This window comes from Parambassis ranga, chromosome 10 (assembly GCF_900634625.1).
Source record: "Parambassis ranga chromosome 10, fParRan2.1, whole genome shotgun sequence".
NCBI classification, from domain to species: Eukaryota; Metazoa; Chordata; class Actinopteri; family Ambassidae; genus Parambassis; species Parambassis ranga.
In genome coordinates, this window is record NC_041031.1 from 12926320 (window position 1) to 12949290 (window position 22971).

At 42.5% G+C, this 22971-nt stretch overlaps 1 protein-coding gene across 1 annotated transcript; it reads left to right on the forward strand.

Annotated features, from left to right (window-relative positions):
- The first annotated feature begins 6323 nt into the window (after nt 1-6323).
- Nucleotides 6324-18321, forward strand: LOC114442360 (neuronal acetylcholine receptor subunit alpha-3-like). Its single transcript, XM_028415835.1, has 7 exons — nt 6324-6395; nt 14283-14422; nt 14503-14547; nt 14630-14739; nt 15048-15255; nt 15429-16466; nt 17831-18321. The coding sequence occupies exons 1-7, from the start codon at nt 6338-6340 to the stop codon at nt 17954-17956; spliced, it is 1725 nt and encodes a 574-aa protein (XP_028271636.1). The 5' UTR covers nt 6324-6337; the 3' UTR covers nt 17957-18321.
- Nucleotides 18322-22971: the final 4650 nt, after the last annotated feature.

Here is a 22971-nt window from a genome sequence, read left to right on the forward strand (position 1 = left end):
TCAGCGGTCGATATTTATGAACTACATTACTGCATTACAGAATGTGGAGCCAGTGTGCAGATGAGTCAGGGCCCCATTGATCCTCTCCTCTGAGCACAGAGGGACAGACACAGAGATGTGGTCCGCACACTTTGGCACTGAGCTCAGCAGCCGCGTTCTATGAGAAATAAACACCTCCTCAAGTCTGTCACCTGCTGGTCAGAGTGTCTGCTGCTGCTCACTAGTGGCCAAAAAAAGATACTGCAGAGTTCAGTGTGTCCTGCTTAAAAAACATAAAATTTCAAAAGCCAGGAAAAAAATAATCTTATATTGATCTGCAAAAATGTAAGAATATAGAAATGACTAGCTGGAAAAGTTGTTGGAGGCCGCTGAGGAAGATCATGAGGCCAAATAATTCATATGTTAACACATGATTAAAGGTCACCATCAGCTGTGACAGCAAATACAGCTGTTCATGTTTCTTTTCAGGATAATGAGTAAGCTGTGCATGACTCTGTTTGTGCCCCTCAGGCTGCAGCTGTTTAACTGAAACTGACACTGCTGCTCATTCAGAAAGTAAGAGGGACAAGGATGTAAAGCAAACTGTTATGATGTGTGATCTGTAATGCAGATTTATGTACAGTATGTATGAGAGGGCAGGAGAGTTCGTAGGAAAAAAAACATGGCAGACAGAAATGGCAGTTTAATTAGCAGCAAAGGGATTTAATCAGATAACTGTGATTTGAGCAGCTAATTAGTTGCTAGTGGCTGAAACTGGCCACAGCATGACCATGCAGACTCTGTGGAGTGGACACTGGATAAATGAGAAATAAGAAGCAAACTCTGAGGCGTTAATGGGTCTGGAGAAAGACAGGAGGAGGAGGAGGAGGAGGAGGAGGAGGAGAGGGTGAGGGGGATGAGTCGAGGCAGGGGAGGGCTTGAGGACGTGCACGCTGGAGGCTGAGTGGGGTCACAGAATGTGACATGACTGGCAGATCAGGACAAGCTGTGTGGGGAAAAAGGGGGATGCTGAGAGCTTTTAGAAAGTGGTGATAGAGGAGTGGTGGGATTAGACTAAGTATGGGGAAGATAGAGATTATGGGAAGAAAGCTGAGGTTGAGATTATGGGTTAAAGGTTGAAAAAAGAAAGATGAAGTTTGAGATCATATTTATGTCCTACAACTGTGTGACAATCAACTATTTTTACTGAATTTGGTTTTGGTCTATAATTTGATAATTTTTTGTGTATTAATAAGAGAACACAGTCTTTGTTCGACAGGATGGCAGTGATATAAGATACTGGTAAAATAGCAGCAATGTATATATGCATTCACAGAAATGTATGCATTTTAGGATTTAAAACTAAAACACTGAGCAGTATTCAGAAGGATTGTTTTGGGAATCAAACAGAAAAGCAGGCAACTGTAATCCAAGTTGAAGCTAAATTTGCTACAGACACAACCTGATCAATAATACAGGCTAAGGATCAGACGCACTGAAATGTTAGCCTGCAGGTTGTTGATACATAGACATCACATCAGTGTGATTGACAGGTAGTGAAATGAGACAGTGGCCACCTGAAGGGACGCAGACAGGTGCGAACAATGGACCTAATCAGGCATGGACAGCCACTTGTGCCGCCTGTTTTTCACTGATGTCTCTGTGCTTTAATCTCCTCTCACTCTCGAGCTTCCCCTTCTAATATCCTGTGAATAGCGCACTTAACAGCTGACATTTTGACTCCCAGCAAGAAAAATGGTGGAACTAATCACTTTAAGGACGGCTGTGCACCAGCAATTAATGCGGTGCAAAAATACTATTAGCTACACCTGTCTTTGACAAGCAAAACATTAACTAACAGAGGAGGAAAACCCCCACACATTTTAGCTGCAGAGAAGCAGAAAGCACAAAGCGCTGGAGCAAAAGAGACACATGGAGGCAGCAGAAGAGGGCAACAAACAACAACACAACAAAAATACAAAGAGATTCAGCCAAGGAGAAAGAACAAGTGTGTAAGGTTGATGCGGATGAGCCAGGACAGTCCTGTCGGACACACACTGCGGCTGTCTCGCCATTTTCCTTTTGGCTGAATCCAAATGTCTGCATGCTGTTTGTTTCTGAAGACCTTTTTGTATTTTTACGAAACTGGTCGGGCAAAGGTTGTTTTCTGAGGATCCTTCATGGCTTCATGTTCTCCTCATGTAATGTAGTGTGTTTATAGAAGCTCATGGTGGGCCTGCATGTCATCCAAGTTTTCACAGTAAAGACCCAGTCAGTCATCCCCTAATAAATGATGTTAATATGTGATAAAACCCAATAAATTCTGTAACTTCTTCTTCTACTGCTCAGACACAGTGTTGACACATGAAGTGATCACATATACAGGTGACAGGTTTTTTAACAGTCCATACTACACTCAACAAAAATATAAACGCAACACTTTTGTTTTTGCTCCCATGTTTCATGAGATGGACTTGAAGATCTAAACTTCATTCCAGATACACAATATTACCATTCCTCTCAAACATTGTTCACAAATCTGTCTAAATGTGTGATAGTGAGCACTTCTGCTTTGCTGAGATAATCCATCCCACCTCACAGGTGTGCCACATCAAGATGCTGATCTGACATCATGATTAGTGCACAGGTGTACCTCAAACTGCCCACAATAAAAGGCCACCCTGAAATGTGCAGTTTTGTCTCACAGTAAAATGCCACAGATGCCACAAGCATTGAGGGAGCGTGCAATTGGCATGCTGACAGCAGGAATGTCAACCAGATCTGTTGCTCGTGCATTGAATGTTCATTTCTCCACCATAAGCCGTCTCCAAAGGCGTTTCAGAGAATATGGCAGTACATCCAACCGGCCTCACAACCGCAGACCACGAGTAACCACACCAGCCCAGGACCTCCACATCCAGCAGGTTCACCTCCGAGATCGTGTGAGACCAGCCATTCAGACAGCTGCTGAAACAATTGGTTTGCATAACCAAACAATTTCTGCACAAACTGTCAGAAACCGTCTCAGGGAAGCTCAACTGCATGCTCGTCGTCCTCATCGGGGTCTTAACCTGACTCCAGATCGTCGCCGTAACAGACTTGAGTGGGCAAATGCTCACATTCGATGGCGTCTAGCACGTTGGAGAGGTGTTCTCTTCACGGATGAATCTCGGTTTACATTGTTCAGGGCAGATGGCAGACAGCGTGTGTGGCGTCGTGTGGGTGAGCTCTTTGCTGATGTCAATGTTGTGGATCGAGTGGCCCATGGTGGTGGTGGGGTCATGGTATGGGCAGGCATCTGTTATGGACGAAGAACACAGGTGCATTTTATTGATGGCATTTTGAATGCACAGAGATACCGTGATGAGATCCTCAGGCCCATTGTTGTGCCATACATCCATGAACATCACCTCATGTTTCAGCAAGATAATGCACGGCCCCATGTTGCAAGGATCTGTACACAATTCTTGGAAGCTGAAAATGTCCCAGTTCTTGCATGGCCAGCATACTCACCGGACATGTCACCCATTGAACATGTTTGGGATGTGCTTGACCGGCGTATACGACAGCGTGCAACAGTTCCCACTAATATCCAGCAACTTCGCACAGCCATTGAAGAGGAGTGGACCAACATTCCACAGGCCACAATAGACAATCTGATAAACTCTATGCGAAGAAGATGTGTTGCACTGCATGAGGCAAATGGTGGTCACACCAGATACTGACTGGTTCTGAGTCCCCAGACCGCCAATAAAGCAGAAACAAAATGCACATTTCAGGGTGGCCTTTTATTGTGGGCAGTTTAAGGTACACCTGTGCACTAATCATGATGTCAGATCAGCATCTTGATGTGGCACACCTGTGAGGTGGGATGGATTATCTCAGCAAAGCAGAAGTGCTCACTATCACACATTTAGACAGATTTGTGAACAATGTTTGAGAGGAATGGTAATATTGTGTATCTGGAATGAAGTTTAGATCTTCAAGTCCATCTCATGAAACATGGGAGCAAAAACAAAAGTGTTGCGTTTATATTTTTGTTGAGTGTATTATCTCCACTTTCACAGTGCTGACTGAAGGCTTTCTGACTAACACAGAATACATGTGTACAACAGTACAGTGTACTGTTGTACACTGTTGTACTGTGTACAACAGTGTACAAACCCACAATCCTAATCTTTGTTTACTTCTCTAGTTAAACAGAAATAAGGGTTAAACATATAGCATTATCTTTTTTTAATCAAGAAAAGCTTTCCAAAGAGATCATTTCTGTAAATATACACCTTTATTGCCTCTTTTCCAAACATGCAGCCATGGGTATTTAAATAATCAATAATGACAAAGGTCACAGTTTGACCTTTGGGAGTTAATTTACAGACTTGTGTACATGTAGTAACATACCTTCAAATGTTTGTTTTTTTAATGCCAAGGAGCAGGAGATTTTGCAGCGTGTATATGTAGCTATATACAAAAAGAAGAAACACAGCAGGAGAATGTGAATGAGTGAATGAAAGACAGAAATACAGTTCTTCTGTTTCTCTCCACTCTGGGCCGGTGGGTGGAGACTCCTCCACAGCTTTTCACTGCATCTTGCTAATTTAAAAATTCTGCAAATAGATTCATTCTATCTCTCTCTCTCTCTCACACACACACACACACACACACACACACACACACACACACACACACACATACACACACATACACACACACACACTCAATGCACAATGTCACACTGAAACACATCAAGCAGCTAGAATTTTCCTCTTCTCTTCTCTTCTCTTCTCTTCTCTTCTCTTCTCTTCTCTTCTCTTCTCTTCTCTTCTCTTCTCTTTAACATGTCATGGTCAGCTGATCTCAATTTATATCATCATCCATATGTCTTTAATTTCATGATCACACCCTCTCTTTCCGTTTCTTGCTCCATAAACACCACTTTCCCTCTCTTTACCTGTCGACCCATGTACAGCACTTATCCACTGCAGCTTCTTCCTCCTGCGAGCCTAACAACAACCTTGGTTCACTTCACTCTCCAATGACAGAACTAATTGAGCTGAAAACTGAGGACAGAGCAGTCCCACTTGTCTTTAGCCTCTTAGCTTTTGAGCTGCCACCTTTCTACCATACACCTTATAATTAACAGCTCAGTTTGCATCAAATACACTGGCTTGAATCTTAAATTAAACAGCTGTAAACTGTTTTTGATGTAGTGGGAACAACATGTTTATCTATTGGTCCTGAGTGGATAGCAATGACACATGCACCTTTTATGCTGCTAAAACACATGCTATAGTGCTCTGTATGTGTACACACACTAATTCAGGTGCATGTGTTGCATACATGCATGCACACATGTACATAGTTCCATAAAATATTAACAAACAAATCGACTAAAAGCTTTTCATATCCATCCTCCCTGGATGTTTGGACAAACAAAATGAAGATACTGTTATGTTGTGGTTGATTTTTAAAGGATTATACTTTCAAAACTGAATGCACAATGCAGAGAAAAACCTCATAAATGACATTTCAGTAAAAGTAAATTAACCTCAGTGTGGTATCTACAACTGCATTTCACCCTTTTTGATGAGTCAGTATTCAGTCTGGACTCTGCATGCTCCATCATTACAGCATAAATCTGATGCAGTTCCATATGCATCAATAGGTTTCCATTATTTGAACTGGGCAGACTCTGCAGCCTTCAAGACTCTATTATAGTGCAGCTAATGCTTTAAGCTGCCTGAGCATTGTTATGCCTACAAAATCAATTAAGTGACTAAATAGGTCATTTACAGCTCAGTCCTGAAAATATGTGATCTTATGGTGTGTGTAGGTTTCTGTGCTGTCTCAGCCCCTGCGGCTGCACTGAATAGATGGTAATTATAGGATAGAGATATTTTAGTTTAATTTTTGTAATCTCTCTTTTCATTAAAATGTTTCTAAATTTACCCAAATCTCCATGACAGACGGATGAGAATGAATTCCTCGCTGTGGATGTTTGTGTGTAGTGCGACTTGCGTTCTTCCAGACAGATTTGAAAGCTACTTCATTATTCTAAGCCTAGCACCTCTGAGTCACTGTGAGTCAGGTCGCTAGGTTTGGCCCTCTGGTGAGTGGGTGGGTGTGTGTGGGGACGCAGGGACGGAGGGGGTTGGTGGAGGAGAGGCGGGACGAGCAGAAGTTCTCCATGTCGGCAGAGCGCACCGCGAGTCCAACCTCTCCATGCTCTGGAGCGCAAAAGGAAAATGGGGTTCTGACCGTGAAGCTTCACAAACATCTGCAGCAGGGTCCTGACGAGAATTAACTGGCCAGCATCGCATTTTATCCACGTCAAGAGTCACCTAGCTCTGATGTATCGATGAATTTCTCCAGGAAACTACCACACGTCCTCCTGCTGGTGCTCCTCGCAGCGCAAGGTAAGACGCAGCGCACCGTCAATCGGTGCTGGACTCGCTGCACGGGAAGTACTCACTCAAAACAATTACCTTGTTCATATTTTTGTGCAGTTTTTAGTATTTTTCGTACTTACATCACCTCAAGGTGACATCTTTATGCGCTTCTAAATGAAAACAAACTGCGCTTATGTCCAATCCAGAGAGTAGATCAAAGTTAAAATGATTCCGCCCGGACAGGGCACGTTAAGCTTTAATCAAACGCATCCTCTCAGTTGGATTGTGTTTGTGCATTGATGCATACTGAAGATGTCAAATGCCGGAAATATCACTAATTCTTCTCATAGTATTCTGGGAGTTGGAGGGGGCGCACATTCTGCAGCAACACAACAACTGTTGTTCACATTTTGATGTCTCTTATTCACAAACCTTACATGCCTGTGAGATGCTATAATAGGCTGATCTGTGCTCTTTAAACTTGTAGAGTTATGTTATGCTGTATAGAGTTGGCTCCAGTGGGATGTAGGCTCGTGGAATTATTCAAACGTGATATTTTAAGATGCACTCTGGGTTTAATTTTCCCATGAGATGATGATCTGGATCTTGACATGTCGCATTATAGCTGATACTTTGGTGCCTGGAGGCACAGAGGAGCAGCCATATGTGAAAAAAAGTGCCAACACATGGATGACATAGGTTTTCTACAGATTCAACTCACTAACTGTCAATTTTGATTTCATCTCTGCAGAGTCACCAGATATGAAGGGCTTCTTCCTTCCAGAAAGGTCAGAGGTCAGGGTCAGGTTAAATCTTATACATTCCTTGGAGCTGTTGGGACTTTGTTATTTGCTCAAGGGCGTGTTGCCGGTGGTAATTACTGCACAGTGTCCTCCAGATTCCTTCATTAGATCGCAGCTGGAACTGGCTGTGTGATCTATTCTTTCTATTATCTCCATTCTAAATTCAACTCTTGAGATATTTTCTCCTGTCTTTAGTTCACGTGAGGATACAGGTCTCCTGTGCGCTTCAGAGATAGTGAAGTGTGGTCCTTGAGTGGTTCCCTGGGGAACCAGAGCAAAAAGATACATGCTTTAAAGCAACACTTTGTGGTATGTTCTCTAGTGTAACTGAATGTTAACCCTGAATTTCTTCTTATTCCCTTCTACAAACAGAAACACAGGAGTTTTCTTGGGAGAGCATCCTTACCGATGGGTGCATGAATGCATAATGGGTGTCTGTGTGTGGGGATAAAATAACCCACTTTAATGTGGTAATATACTTTTTGGCAGCATCTTTGTTCTAAGTGCTCACTGCTGTTTTTGCAATTTAACACCTGTCAGTTTGTTGCTGAAGTTTCCATCCTGTGCAACAAAGACAGCAGGAATGTTTATAATCTGTGGACACCCTGTGACAGATAGAGAGGCTGACGTTCCTTCACCTAATGCCTTCAATAATATCATAACCTATTCATACTGCAGATGATGCTGTAGACTCTTTATCAGAATCAGAATCAGAATTACTTTATTTATCCCCTTTTATCCCTCTTTATTTATGGTTGATATTCCATAGTTGATCCTCAAAATTTAAGTAAAGGAACACAAATACGTCTGAAAAAATATTGAATCTATTAACAGTTTAATACAAGTAAATTGTTTCTTTTATTGACCTTTTATTTGAGTAGATGGCAGGTAGGAAAACATCTGTAAAGCTAGCTATGACTCACAAGCTAGCTTGAGTGTGGCTCTGTCCACTTCCTATTGTCCCGTTGAGACAAAAGTCAAAAACAAACAAAACAAGCATCATAAAAGTCAGATGTCATGCCATTAACAATAACACAAGTTACTGTGTTATTGTCGAGGGCACACGTTCTTCCTCATAGAAAACGCCCAAACCTTCCAGACAAACAGAAATGCTTTACAGGAGATAGTCTACCAGACATGTAGTGGTATAAATTGGCTGTGAGCTAAAGCGCTTTCGCATTTATTTTACTTTTTACTTTTTAAGCCCTCAGTGCAGCAGGGATTTAACCCCAGATGTGGCACCTAGAGGCCCCCCTGGGAACTGCATTAAGGGCCTTTGTATTGTCACGCTCCAGTCATCATGCGACAGACACTGCCTTCACACATCCTGTAACTTGATGCACACTGGTATAGTGGAGGGGAAGGCATGTGTCTCTTTATGACACGTGGGACGAACACCCCTCAATTCTCTCTATCTCTCTCTTCACGCCTCTCGCTGTCATTCTCTGCAACTGGAGAGATTTGCCACAGCCAGCTGCTTTTGCTGCTTTGCCCTTGAACTGAGAGAATTTCAAAAGAAAACAGTGAAAGGATGAGTGTCGGTGCTTTCACAGCAGAACAGATTTTACTCTAGTGAGAGAAAATCCTCTCTTACGTTTTCACTAGTTAGAGCTGGTTAACTGGGCTCTTTAGGTCAAAAAGACGAACAGATGAGGGGGTTTTTTACCCTCACCTTCTTCTTTCCCCCACTCTGTCCTCCATCTCTTCTCTCTTCGTTTTCTCAATCCCTCAATCTAGACTGTGTGGGCTTTTGTATGATTTTGAACAGGGGCTGTGTATGCAGATAAGTGCCTGAAAAAACACACACTCACACACACACTCACCCAGTGGGGGTCTGATTAGTAGGCTAGAGAAGGTATTGTCTCCTGCCATCCAGGATCGGCTGATTTGTCCCCACAACAGAGGAAATGCTGATCCTACAGTCCATGGGATTGTGGTGTTTCAGTCAAAAATAGAATCTGGTTGAAGTAGCTTGGAGGTAAGGGATGAGGGATGTGTACAGCATAGGATTTTTAGTCTGAGTTATGACATTCAAAATAAATCACAGCCTGTGGAATAGACTGAGCTGCACATCAGCTTATTTCAGGACAGTACTGGCTCCGTATGCTTTGAGGCCGAATGACTGGAGGGAGTGAAATTGCATTTCCCTGCAGCATCTTGCCTGCTGCAAAGTTGTCCAGCCAGGCTTGCATTATACTGATCTGATCCGTGTTACAATTCAACCATTCATCTCCATTTATTGTGTATTTCGATGGGCTGCAGCAATGTAGAGATGATCTGCATTGAAACAAGTGATGCCCAAGAGAGCAGCAAATGCAGGCGGCTAGTAAAAAAAAATCAACACGAGTCGTAGTGTGACAACAATCAAAAACATGTTTTTCTATCTGAACTGAATGGTTTATATTAAGCCTCTGTATGGCCCTTATCTGCTTGGATTGAGTCATCATGCACATTTGCTCCTCCACCAGACTTAAATGCTCATCTGAGCTTCCCTTGAAACTACAGAAGAGCTCTCTGGTTTCCCTCCCAAAAGCAATATAGTTGCATTAAACTCTGACAGGCAATCAGTGTGTGTATATGTGTGTTAGCGTGTGGCTTAAGGACTGTGTGGCAGCTCGAGGATCCTCTTAACGCGATTGTCATGTGATTATTTCAGCCAACTTCCTGCTCTTTCCTGTGCGCACACATATACTGTGTAACCACCACAGGCCTTATTCTGACACCCCCCTATGGATTGGCTTAAACCATCACAATTCTCTCCAACACACAAACACACATGTAAGCACACAAAAACCACACATCCTCCTCCAGACAGCCCTGCTGCCTGGTTCCTCTGGGACTTCCTGGTCCGTGCTGGCAATGAACTGAGTCACGCTTCAGGATGGAGGAATAGAAGGTGTAAAATAGAAAACCAGAGATGAGGCTGAGCAAGATGTCTCAGACAGGATGAGAATTTCTCCACAGTTCTTATAGTACACTCAACATTGTTAATAGCATTATTTTACTCTATCTCTCAGACTAGTGTAAAATATGATGTCACAATCATAATCAAAATGGAGCAGTTGTGCTTCTTCAAATTGGTGTTACAGCCAATCACAGAAGTGCTCATTGCCTCTCTACATTACAGAGCCAGGCCAGATGTAACTTGTCCCTGCCAGTATGGCAACTATGGGACGATGACTGGACAGGACAGCTGCTGTTTGGCCACAAGTTCATATAGCCTAAAGCCTGACAAGATGGGTTATCATGTGACTTTCTGATCTCACAAATCTCGTGAGAATTCAGTAGCCTTGCATCATATTATCAACAATGTTTTCACCAGCATCTCTTACCTTCAACTCTAGTGACAGCTGTGACAGGAGGCACTTAATGTAAAGTAAATAAAATGAGCTGTTCACTGTGTTTTAAGGCTACTACACTTAAATATACCGATGGCTCATTCCATCGTTTTATTCTTTTTATTTTATCATAAAAAATGTGACTTTACTGAAAATATCTTGAAGAGACTTGAAGATATCTCTGACCCTAGAAATCGCACATCTGCTCTGGATGCAATGTTGAATTTAATGCATTTAGTGAAAAGTCATATTCAGAGTGAGTCAAAGGTGAATGGACATACTGTACTTCAATAGGAACGTGTGCACACACACACAGCCTCACACAGCATACAGCATGCTACACCCTCACACAGAGGCTCACAAACGTAGCTCAGGCATGCTTGCTTATTAATGGGATGGTCACAGTAAATGTAGTAATTAACTGTGGATCCTCTTGTGCGTCACTCAGCATGTCACAGTCAGGCCATCAGAAACCCTGGAGAGCAAACACACGCTATCTCACTTTCCTCTGCGCCGCCTTGCTGTCAGTTTTCTCCCCATATCGTCTCTCTCTGCAGCCGCTCGCTTTGTATCTCTTTTTGATGCACTCGCACACGCTGTCAGTGGTGTATTTTTGGAGGGTAATTAGTTCCTTCAGACTGTCCACTACTGGCTTCAAGGCTTCATCCTGTTAAACACATGCCTGATCAAAGAGCCTCTCACAGGCCATGGGTCTTTCTGCAGCTTTAGGCTCCATGTAGCCACAAAGACAGACTCACTGCTTGGTCTGCTAATTCTAAATCAATATGGCTTTTTAAGGGTGAAAATGCATGACTGCATGACTTGGCTTCATGTGCATCAGTACAAAGACCTGTCACCAAGATATCACACCTCAAAGACACACACACATCAGGTAAAATGAAACATATGGCAGTGGTTAACAACTTACAGCTTACACTCAGTTAACATTCCTTTATTTGCCTCTATTTACTGGTTCTGATCTCTAGACCAATTAGGACTTGTTTTTTGGTTAAATAACTCCACTCGTCTCATTTTTGTGATCTTCAAGCTTCTGGGGGTCAGTTTGTTTAATGATGTTTAATGTGCAGCCTTTAAACATAAGAACACATTACAAACATTTGTGTTATAAATGTAATCCCACAGCTGGAGGAGTTGGAACTTTGGATTTGAAGTTCACTCTCACGTGTGTACAATTAGGAATAAATCCTCACTTTAAACACTCATGTGTGTGGCAAGTACTAGAAGCAGAAGAATACCCAGCTGAGGAGAAAGTTCAAAGGTTATAATTAACTTCCTTTAAACTAAGGCTACTTAAGATCCTCAGTGGCACAGCAAATTAAGGAAGTGACTGTGCCAATGGAGGAAGGAAAAAAAAATACTGGCTTTATTCTTTTTTTCTTTTTTTCTGTCATGAAGAACAAAAGGTCCAATTAATTGACTGATTATAATTGCCCTGGTTTTCCCTCACCCAATTAGAGGCTTAAACAAGGTTCTGACCGCACAGCGAATCAGAGAGCAGCGGGCACTTTTTAAGGCAGGTACCCACAGCTGAAATTACACAAGTGTCTCCAGAGAAAGCCACTTTCATTAAGCTGTAAGACTTAAGTGACCTCAGAGAACCTCTCTAGAGTTTTTGAAGTTACTGTAATACAGCGCCTTCTTCCACACAATCTGTGGGTTTGCTTTTAGTTTTTGATGATTTGAAGATTTGAGGGGTTTAAAATATGGGCCTTTTTGGTTCACTTCTGCCCTAACTAATTTGCAGTGTTAAAATCAGGAGTTATTGAACACTTCTGCTAATCTGATCTGCCCTGTCCTCTCTGGACACGCCCAGAGAGGCTTCATAACCACACCCTGTTCGGCCTGCAAAGCCTATTCTCCCTCAACCAGCGGAGAACAAAGCAACATGTGGAGATGGACATTTAATTTCATTTATTTGTCTTTTGATGCGTGGCCCTATAATAATTGTACTCATACAGTCTGATTACATGTTAAAAGAAGTTTGAAGAAAGACGTATGGATGCATTTGATGTAAGTTTTCATCTCCAACTTGGACTAATGGATCCTTTGTGTTTAAATGTTCACACCATGTCAGATGTCCTATGATAACACAGCACCAGCAGCACCCTAAGCACAGTTTTGTTCATGCAGTGTGGTTGTTTATTTGATTCGGACTGATGTCTTTATTTTGGCTGTTGTGATTGTGTAAGGGGTTGCGTTAGTGATTTAGAGGTGTACCTCTGAGCTGTGGTGAAAACACCTGATAATGTTAATAACTAAAAAAGTAAAATGCTTAGAAGAACATTTTAAGGAAGGCTGCACTTGTGTGTTGTTCTTGCAAATTAAAATAGATTCTGTCAACATGACCAATGAACTCCCAAACTAAAAACAGAGGCAGACTGTGAGCGGAGACGTCTGGAAGATATTCATCAAAGTGTACTCCCAATGGCAATAAACTGAGGTACGGCTTTATGACTCCACTGTATGGACAGTGAATATGAAATATTTGCTTCAGCATATAGGTTTAATAATAAACCTATATAAAAAGAAAGGCCAGCCGGTCATGCCGCCAACAATGTAAGCTAGTTTCTGTGAAAAAGTCCATGTGAAATTTGTATAGATAAGCGTGTACACACTGTTAGTTTTCTGCCTTTTTTCCAGAATGACCCACACGGCTGTGATGTTGTATTTATGGAAATGATGCAGGTTAAACTGTGAGGACGTCAAACATGTGTATCACATTTCTGTGCGTTTTGGAGTAAACGGACTCGGACAGAAAGTGTCCCGTTAAAGATCCATGACTTATTTAGTTGTTGTCAAGGAAACAAACATTTTCAGTGAATGTAGCTATTTGAGGGTATATGGGTTGTGTCCCACTTGTGTGCATGTTTTTGTGAACCACATTCACCTCCATCTCTGAAATGGCTCACCCAGCTCCCCAAGTGCAGGTTCGATGGTGTTCCACTGTCTTTTTTTATAACATGCTCATCACACTCTGACTTAAAAGCTGTGATGGAAGACGTCAGCCTTTGAGTTATCAATATGTTTCTAATGCAATAGTCAGTTTAAAAGATGAGGGCTCAGATGTGGGGAAAACTGGAGTGTTCTGTGTGAACATGGCAACGAAATGATGAGATTTAGAGGGACACACAGAGAAAACGTGTATTTTTAGAAGATATGGAGCTCATTGAAAGGCAGTGTTTCTGAGGGTGTGCTGGTGGCGTGAGTGTGTGCTGTCCCAAGTGAGGAAACATTTTCTGCTTGGACGGGCGTGTCTACGTGCCATCCCAGGCACCATGTTACTAGTGGCAGTTTTCCACGTCATGACCTTGACTGCAGTATTCTCTCTCTCTCTTACACTCACTCACACGCGCACACACACACACACACACACACACACTGGTGTCTGGTTAAACACACTCCAAAGTTGTTGCTTGAAACATTTGGTGTTTGGTGATCTCAAAGCTTTCGGGCTTTGCAGTCTTTGTGTAAACATGGCTCCTCTAATATCACACTCTTTGATCACCGCCCTCTGTTCATACACGGCAAAACAATAATAATATATCCTTAATATTTGATTTGACACTGATGTTAACTCCTTCTGAGTGACTGACCTTTCAGTAATAGTGGAGTCAAGTTCAATCTATTAGCAGTTATCATCTCAATAGGCTACATCTTAACACGGCAAATGTAAACTGACTGTGAGTTCCTTTCCCTCCATGTTTCATGCCATCATAACTCTTCTTCCTTCTTCTCTTTTTGTGTTCGATCAGGCTGTTTTTCATCCAAGGCGGAGGACAGATTATTTCGCAGGTTGTTCAGAAGGTACAACCAGTTTATCCGACCAGTGGAGAATGTGTCCGACCCAGTTACTGTGGAGTTTGAGGTGTCCATATCACAGCTGGTCAAAGTGGTGAGAGAACAGTTCGTACAATGAATAGTGAAAAACGCATGTTTAAAAACAGAATATGGTTCATCTGTTTGTCCTTTCAGGATGAGGTGAATCAAATTATGGAAACCAACCTGTGGCTGAGACATGTGAGTGCTGTTCAGGGCTCTGCCGTGTGTTGGATTTTTATTTGTCCACTGTGAATGATAGTAAGATCTGTTTGCCTTTCAGGTGTGGAATGACTACAAATTGAGATGGACGCCAGCTGAGTATGATGGGATTGAGTTCATACGAGTTCCATCTAATAAGATTTGGAGGCCAGACATTGTCCTGTACAACAAGTGAGTGTTGGTTTGTATCCTGTGTGAAAACATAGTGTGATTTTTCTTCCCTCTCTTTAGGAGAGAGGCTGCTGCAGCTACATCTTAAATATCACATTAGAAGAGTCCACTCATGTATGCATGGCCTGCATATTTCTGTGACATAATTCATGTTGTACAGCCACATCAGAGGACTTTCGTTTGCCTGCAGTCAGTTTCACAGCAAAGCTTGCCCTTTAACTTCATTCCTTTGTTATTGTTCATACTTTGTGGTTCATGCTCTCCATCCTCTGACCTTTAAGTTAAATGTTGGAATGGCTCTCTCGCAGTGCTGTGGGCGATTTCCTGGTGGAAGACAAGACCAAGGCTCTGCTGAAGTTTGATGGCACCATCACTTGGGTTCCACCAGCTATTTTTAAGTCCTCCTGCCCCATGGATATCACCTACTTCCCTTTTGACTACCAGAACTGCTCCATGAAATTTGGCTCCTGGACCTACGACAAGGCCAAGATAGACCTGGTCCTTATCGGCTCCAAGGTCAGGGGAATCATGTGATGTTTTTTATTGTACAATGGATGCCCTTTAATGGAAGTTTGATTTCTGTTTTTGAGGAGTAACAATGTAATTATAAAAATAGTTGTTTAGCTCTTGTGACAGTAATTATCTAAGGACAGTTTTACATCCTTATCTTTTTGTGTTTTCTTCTCCAGGTGAACCTCAAAGACTTCTGGGAAAGTGGGGAGTGGGAGATCATCGACGCACCAGGATACAAGCATGACATCAAGTATAACTGCTGCGAAGAGATTTACCCCGACATCACATATTCTTTCTACATCCGCCGCCTGCCCCTTTTCTACACCATCAACCTCATCATCCCCTGCCTCCTCATCTCCTTCCTCACTGTGCTAGTCTTCTACCTCCCGTCTGACTGTGGGGAGAAGGTCACCCTGTGTATCTCCGTCCTCCTCTCCCTCACTGTGTTCCTCCTGGTGATCACTGAGACCATCCCTTCAACTTCACTCGTCATCCCTCTGATCGGCGAGTACCTCCTCTTCACCATGATCTTTGTCACACTCAGCATCGTCATCACTGTCTTTGTGCTGAACGTCCACTACCGCACACCCATGACTCACACGATGCCGGAGTGGGTGAGGGCTGTGTTCCTCGGGGTGCTGCCCAGGGTAATGCTGATGAGGCGGCCTATTGACCAGGGATGCTCCGCGCCTGCCAGTATAACGGGAGTGACAGGAGGACTGGCAGGAAGCAGCGCAGGGAACAAAAAGAGGAAGAACAGTGTAGGAAGTGGCTCAGGAAGCATAAGCATTGGAGGTATAACTGGGGGTGTATCGTGTCCGCCGCTGGAGAGCGGCGCAGGAGGAACCTCCTCAGCAGCTGGCTCCATGAACTGTGTGGAATATGGTGAGATGAACCGAGACTTGCACAGAGAAAAGAACAGAAGGTGCCCCTACAGAGGCAAGGAGGTACCAACTCCTGTTCCACCCCCGATGGTGCCGCCTCCTCCGCCTCCTCCACCACCACCTCCTCCTCCCCCCCTGCCTCCTCAGACGACACCTCAGGCTCCAGGGCCCCAAGAGTCAGAGCTGCCCAAGATACCGAGGCCCCTGAATGCCTCCTCGCCGGTCAATGCTGTCGTCGCCTTTTCTGTGGTGTCACCAGAGATCAAGCAAGCCATTGAGAGTGTGAAGTACATCGCAGAGAACATGAGAACTCGTAACAAAGCCAAAGAGGTACACAAGCAAGTATACAGTTTCTTTTGTGTTTGTGCCAGCAGCAACCAGCAGGTCCTCAAGCACAACTCAAGTGATTTCAAGGATTCAAGTGTTTATAGGTCATTTGGAGAAATATTTAAATGTGAAAAAACCTTGTTTAGGGCATACTGAGCGCCAGAAAGATGACTTATTTTTGTAAGTGGAGATCAATGTTTGAAGTGTAAACATAAAACAAGGACAAAAACACCTTTAAGCATGCAAGAAATTGCAGTTTGAGGCAGAAGGTTATATTCATCATTATTAACATAACATACACTGAATTCCTGACCCATATGTCAGTGATTTTATTGGTAACTGCCCATCTAATAACACACATTATAGCTACAAAGCAAATTTGTAATTATAAATCAGAGGGTGAGTTTATTTTTTTAGGTGTTAAGATTGTCAAAACACAGTCAGAGAATCAGAACGATGAGACGTTCTTCCTTGATGCTTTACCTTTCAGACAAAGACATGGCCTCCAGGATGCTGCACACCCAGAGGGCCTCACCACAGTCTCATCTAATTTTAAATATAACTGCTAGATGCCCTCAGGCCTTACTTTAGTCATAACCTGGTCCTATATAGTCTTGATCCTCAAACAGCGTTTACTGCTGTGGACTGTTTATTTTTAGAATGGATGGATTTATGTGCCTATAATAACACACAGACACACAAACTACAGCTTTTCTGTGTCTTCTCTCTGCATAGCAGGTGAATTTCTACATAGCTTAGTAAATGGTGTAGAAGTCAATAACAAAGGGAGTGTAAAGCGGCTTGTTTGCCACAGATGGAGGGCTTTGTGTACCCCCCCGCACACACAAACACACACACTGGATGGTCCTGATATTTTTGTTGTTTCAGCTGCATTCTTTCTTAGCACGTTGATACATGCAGAATCACCATGCAGCCTCCTCTAGACACACACAAAGCACCATGGTCACTGCAGCCATGATCTTATTGTCCACACCTGACTGCATAATGTAAACAGTTTAGCCCCTTAAAGGATGATTTTAAAAACAATGGGTTTTAGAGTTATCTTTGTTTCAAGGTGTTCTTCTTGCACAGAAATGTACACATGCTGTATATTGTACTCCTACTTTAAAACCAGAAGGATGGTAGTACACACAAGTGATTCTGTCAGCCTCTTCGCACAGAAATACTGAAACACACTCACTTCCCTCTCAGCCATACAGTCCTAGTGTTGACACAGTGACGTGCAGTGAATGTGTCAATTTGCTTTAAAGTTCACAATACTACACAAAGGTCACTAGGAATGTTTGCGTCCTAGACATTTTGTATTGTTTCCGCTTCCTTAAATTTTTCATCTTTCCTCTCTTCAGGTGGAGGACGATTGGAAGTATGTGGCCATGGTCATTGACAGGATTTTCCTGTGGGTTTTTGTGACGGTGTGTGTGCTGGGAACTGTGGGACTCTTCCTCCAGCCACTCATCAGCTTTTTAAAATGAGACAGTTGTCTGTCATCTCTCTCTCTCTCTCTCTCTTTGTCTGCTCATGTCTGTCTCTGTCCCCCCACTAGAACTACTTTGGGAATTATCTTCCTTACAGCTCTTTCACATCAGAGCACAAAAACGAATCGCTGTCCTCGTTTTCTGGCTTTTTGTCTCTCCTATCTGTCTCTTCTCTGCGACTCCATCGTCAGCCATCATGTCAGGCCCTTCAGCTGTCTGTTTCCTCACACGACTTCCTCATTCCTCCTGTGTTTTTGCCCCGTCATCGTATAAGTTATGCTGTTTATCCTCTTTATCGCTGTTTTCTTTTCAAAACTTACGATTACATCTGTTTCAGATTTCTGTCCTTAAGAATATATAAATTATTAAGATCCAAAAACAAACAAACCAAACAGGCAGTTAATCTTGGAATATTTTTGGACACTTGGTAATGATCTTGTGTTTTTTCTTAATGCCATATACATGCAGCTATCTGTCTGTTTCCCTGTACATGTAAAATATAAGTGGGTTATGCATGGCTTCTGAGAAGGACACTGGCTGTACACCGTTACTGACAATGTGTGTTTTCAAACATGAACATTCACCACATCAGTACAAACCTACTTACAATGTATATAAACACTTGGAAATGCACAATGTAGATTAAACTTGTAAAAAGTCTTAAAATGACCCCACTGCCTCAAGTCGTTAATTCTAATAATACTAAAGGACTCTGTTGGAGTTTTCATGATGCATGAAGATAAGCAACCATTTAGAACTGTGTGTGACTGTACTGGTGGTGATGCTGTATGGGGGATAGGTGAATGAGGCATGACATGTCAAATGTCAAAACACAGCAGTAGGAAAAAATGCAAGTGTAAACATGTCGACTACTGCTGAGTCTCTCTCTCTCTCACACACACACACTTTCTATGTATCATCTAATGCAGCTGTGTCTCACAGTTGCATGCTAACACTTGCAGCAGGTGACCATGACTGTGTGTTTGGTATAACTCAATGAGTTTGTAGCTGTTGGTCACTAATAAAGAGAGAAAGACGAGTGAGACCTGAGAGAGAGAGAGCACAGGACTGAAAAAATGGAGAAATGAGGGAGAAAACACAGGGATGGAGGAGAGAGAGAGACATCAGGGGAAACAGCCAGCTGCTGAAGAAATGCCAGATGTGCTCACTCACTTCTGTTGGGCTCATACAAATCCCAAATGCATCCCAAACTATTTAGTAAACATGAGTGAATAGTTTGATTGGTTTGTGTTTCAAATGTAGCCCACAATTTCATTATTTTACTTATTTATTCTGTGCTTTACTGATTTGAGGAGTGCCTCGTGAAATCAAAATATAGATATAACTATAGATAGACAAGATAGAACACATATATTTGAGCTTTTATTGTAATTAATTAGCAACTCAAACCAATGAAGTAACACTTTTGTGTGTGTGTGTGTGTGTGTGTGTGTGTGCACAGTCATACAGTATATTGATGCACACTTGGCAAGCACAAGTAAAACTCAAATTGCCACAGACTGATTCAGGCAGCATTTCTCTTTGAAGCCTCCCTACTTTTTCCAAATTATCCGCGCTTGCCTCCTCCTATCGAAGGTCACGGGTGAGTCTGAATGTGCCTGTCAGCTCTCACACACAGACACACAAGTTCAGCCACATTAGATGGCTTTGAGTCGGCCCACCCTATGGTGCCTAACAGCTCCATAGCTCACTCTTAATTCCTATAGTCAATGAGGATGTACACATTTGTGTGTGTGTGTGTGTGTAAAGAAGAGGGAGATTACATGTCACCTGAGGAAGTGGGAGCAAGAAAAACAGACAAGGAAAGCTGCTGAGATATGACAGAGCGCGTGCATGTTTATGTGAGTCCATATGTGCACTCGACAGCACGAGTCTCACTAGATGCAGATTATAGGATGGATGGAGTCTAGCTCTAAATATGGAGAAGCAGGAGCGGAGCAGCAGCAGACACACACACACACACACACATGCTGTAGTATCCCATCAGTCTCAGTCTGCAGCCTGACAGGGTCACATCAGCGCCTGGCTGCCACAGAATGAAGAGATCAGCCAGAGATCTACTCAGCTATATTTGGATTTTGACCGCATTTGGATTGCATTTGTGTGATGCATGCAATTTTCCTAACAGGCTCTCACCCCATCTTATTGAATTGCCCTTCAAACTTTTAATAGGAACTGAAATATTAAACAAGCCTGACAACACTGCACTCTGTTACTGTGCATTACACCTGTCGTTGCTTTTATTCAAAGGCTTTTCTTGACATATATTTGGAAGCAACTTATGCAACATTTTTAGACTAACTTGTAAATTGGCTGCTTCAGAAAGCCCCTGCCATTTTAATTTGCAGTATATTTAAGCTGTGGATGTTTCTTGAATGATACTTGGTGGCATCCAGAGCAAAGCAAAGTGTAGCAAAGCTCTGGGTGGTAAATTGAGGGATAATACATTATTAAGCCAGCCACATGGATGAATATTTTACATGATTCTTCACTGTTGATGCAAACTCCTGGATAGCAGGACCCTGGACTGGCAGACTGGCACAGCTTTTATTTTGAAATATTGTAATTTTTTTATGGGTGATTTTTTTTCTTGATGCGAAATATCCTTAAAGCTTTATAGTGTTTATTCCTGTTCTCCCTTTTCTTCCCTGCTGGCCTTTCTCTCGTGCTTTTGGGGAACCAAGGACTTGATGAGGAGGCATTGGGTCTGCAAACCCCTTGAGCTGGGAAGAGTTAGGGTGGGATGGGGTCATGCTGCAGAAGGGTTGATGGTGAATTAGGGTAGTCTCTTGTGTCGTTGGGAGCAGAACGGTACATGCCTGTGGCCAGTCGACCGTGGATAAGTAAAGGAGACTATCCGTTAAATAATTCATTCCAATGGGAGCCTTCTGAACACACAAACATGCAGAGTCCTTTTGTACACACACTCACTCACACACACACTGGCTGCATCTTGAATACTGCACACACTCAACACACTCTCACATATGCTTGCAAAGAGCAGACTTCTAATTTTACTCTATGATGAATATTCATAGTTGGATGAAGAAACATTGTCTTGGAATTAAGAAAAAGCTTTTTGGTGGAACAGCAACACATGCTATGGTTTTTTAGGGGTTTATGTGCAGACAGAAAATTTTGACTTTTAGAAAAATGCATACAGTAGTTACAAGATTTCCTCTGTCGCACACCATTTTATATTTACATGATGAATGCATGGGCCAACTTTTTATATCTTTTAGTTTTCTTCCATCAGCCTGTTGTTTTTGCTGAAAGCACTGAGACTGCTTGATGAGAACTAAGATAATTAACGCAACCAATCAGAGAAACACTGACACACACACGCTAAAACAGTGAAAGGGGAAAGGATGACAGAAGGAAGGAACAATAAAAATGATGTAACATTGGTTTGTTAAAGGGCAGTGTGAAGACAACGAAATGATTAGTTAATTGATTAGTCATTTGCATATTTAAATGTTCATTAACATGTTGAAGCAACAGGTGTCACAATCAGTCTTTATGATGATCTGTTGAATAAGTGTTAGCCTAGTCCACAGTGCCACCTGATGCCAGTGGCCGGAGGAGGGGACGGCTTAATCAGTATGTGAGGAAGAGGAAATGCAACAAGCGACAGAGGGTCCATCTACGCTAACAACACAACAAGCCAACAGGCCCTCTGCCTGTTATCCAACTCTCGATTCTGTGTTTTCACAGAGATGTGGGCCAGAGATTGAGTTAAGGATGCTACCATTCACCGAGATAGCTTTAGCCTCTTTATGTGTAGCAGCTCATATCACTTGCAGTAGCAGTACTAAATCAACATCACAGTTTCCACTTTATATAATGGTACAACCTTTCAGAGAAAGACACTCGCTCTTTTTGCAAAAACGTTTTTTTCATCCAATCTTCCAACACAAACATCAAGAATCAGCACCATGGAGAGCGACAGCTGCAGCATTCAGCCCACCTCAAACAGCCACAGAGGCACAGCACAGACCTGTCAGAGCTCCGTCACAACTGCAGACCACCAGAAACTCTGCTTTTCAGTCATAAAAGCAGTCGTCTACTGCACAGCGAGAAAGTCTAGATTTTAGACCCCCTGCTGGCACACTACTGTGCGACGTTGTTATTTTAATACAGCAGCTCTGCCTGTGAGGGTTGGATACATCTAAATCCTGAGCGTGTGTGGTGGGGATGGAGTCTTTGATATCATTTCTCCCATGTGTTTACAAATGTTTTCTGCTAAGGCTAATTGGTGCATTGGACAGACGTCAATTACTTGATGAAATAAAACACCCAAACAGTTGTACTTTATATTTGCTGGTTTGATTTACATTGTTAAGTCAATGCATGATTCTTTTACAGCACTATGCTGCCATCATTGGATTTCTAGTCAACTGATTCTTTGTGTATTTGACTTCAGAATTTTGACAATAGTTAGCAATATATTGAAAAAAAATAGTACGATGTGTACTGTATAATGTGAAAAAACAAGTCAAGGCTTTTCTGATGCTACCACGAAGACTTTACATGAATATGACACACTGCATATGTGTGTGCATGACAGAAGATGCCTCATTATTTGTCTGTCTTGTCCAGAGGCTATTGAAAGTTACACAACATTCCTGCAACTCTAGATCAGAATCAGACACTGATTTTTTTTTTCCTGGGACAGTGTGACACTCAGAGACGGAACCCAGTCGTCCTCTCTGTTGACACCCCCGGGTGTGAAGCCTCCGAGGAATGACTGCATCAGTGTGGCACACACATACATGTTCAGATACTGTGCACACACAAAGGGGAGAAACAAGCAACAAAAACATGCAAAAAATTTGCATTCCCACATATTGGCACATGCACCAATGGTTTTGCACAGGTGCACATGCACAAACACATACAAGGTCCTCATACATATATGTACAACTACAGATGACACACAGGAGAAAATATGCAAAGCTCAGCTGACTCACATCTGATGACAACAGCCAGAG

Coding starts and splice junctions, on each gene's coding strand:
- LOC114442360 (XM_028415835.1), top strand. CDS start 6,338: ATGAATTTCTCCAGGAAACTACCACACGTCCTCCTGCTGGTGCTCCTC. Junction 14,423..14,502: donor TATCACAGCTGGTCAAAGTG/GTGAGAGAACAG, acceptor TTGTCCTTTCAG/GATGAGGTGAATCAAATTAT. Junction 14,740..15,047: donor GACATTGTCCTGTACAACAA/GTGAGTGTTGGT, acceptor GCTCTCTCGCAG/TGCTGTGGGCGATTTCCTGG.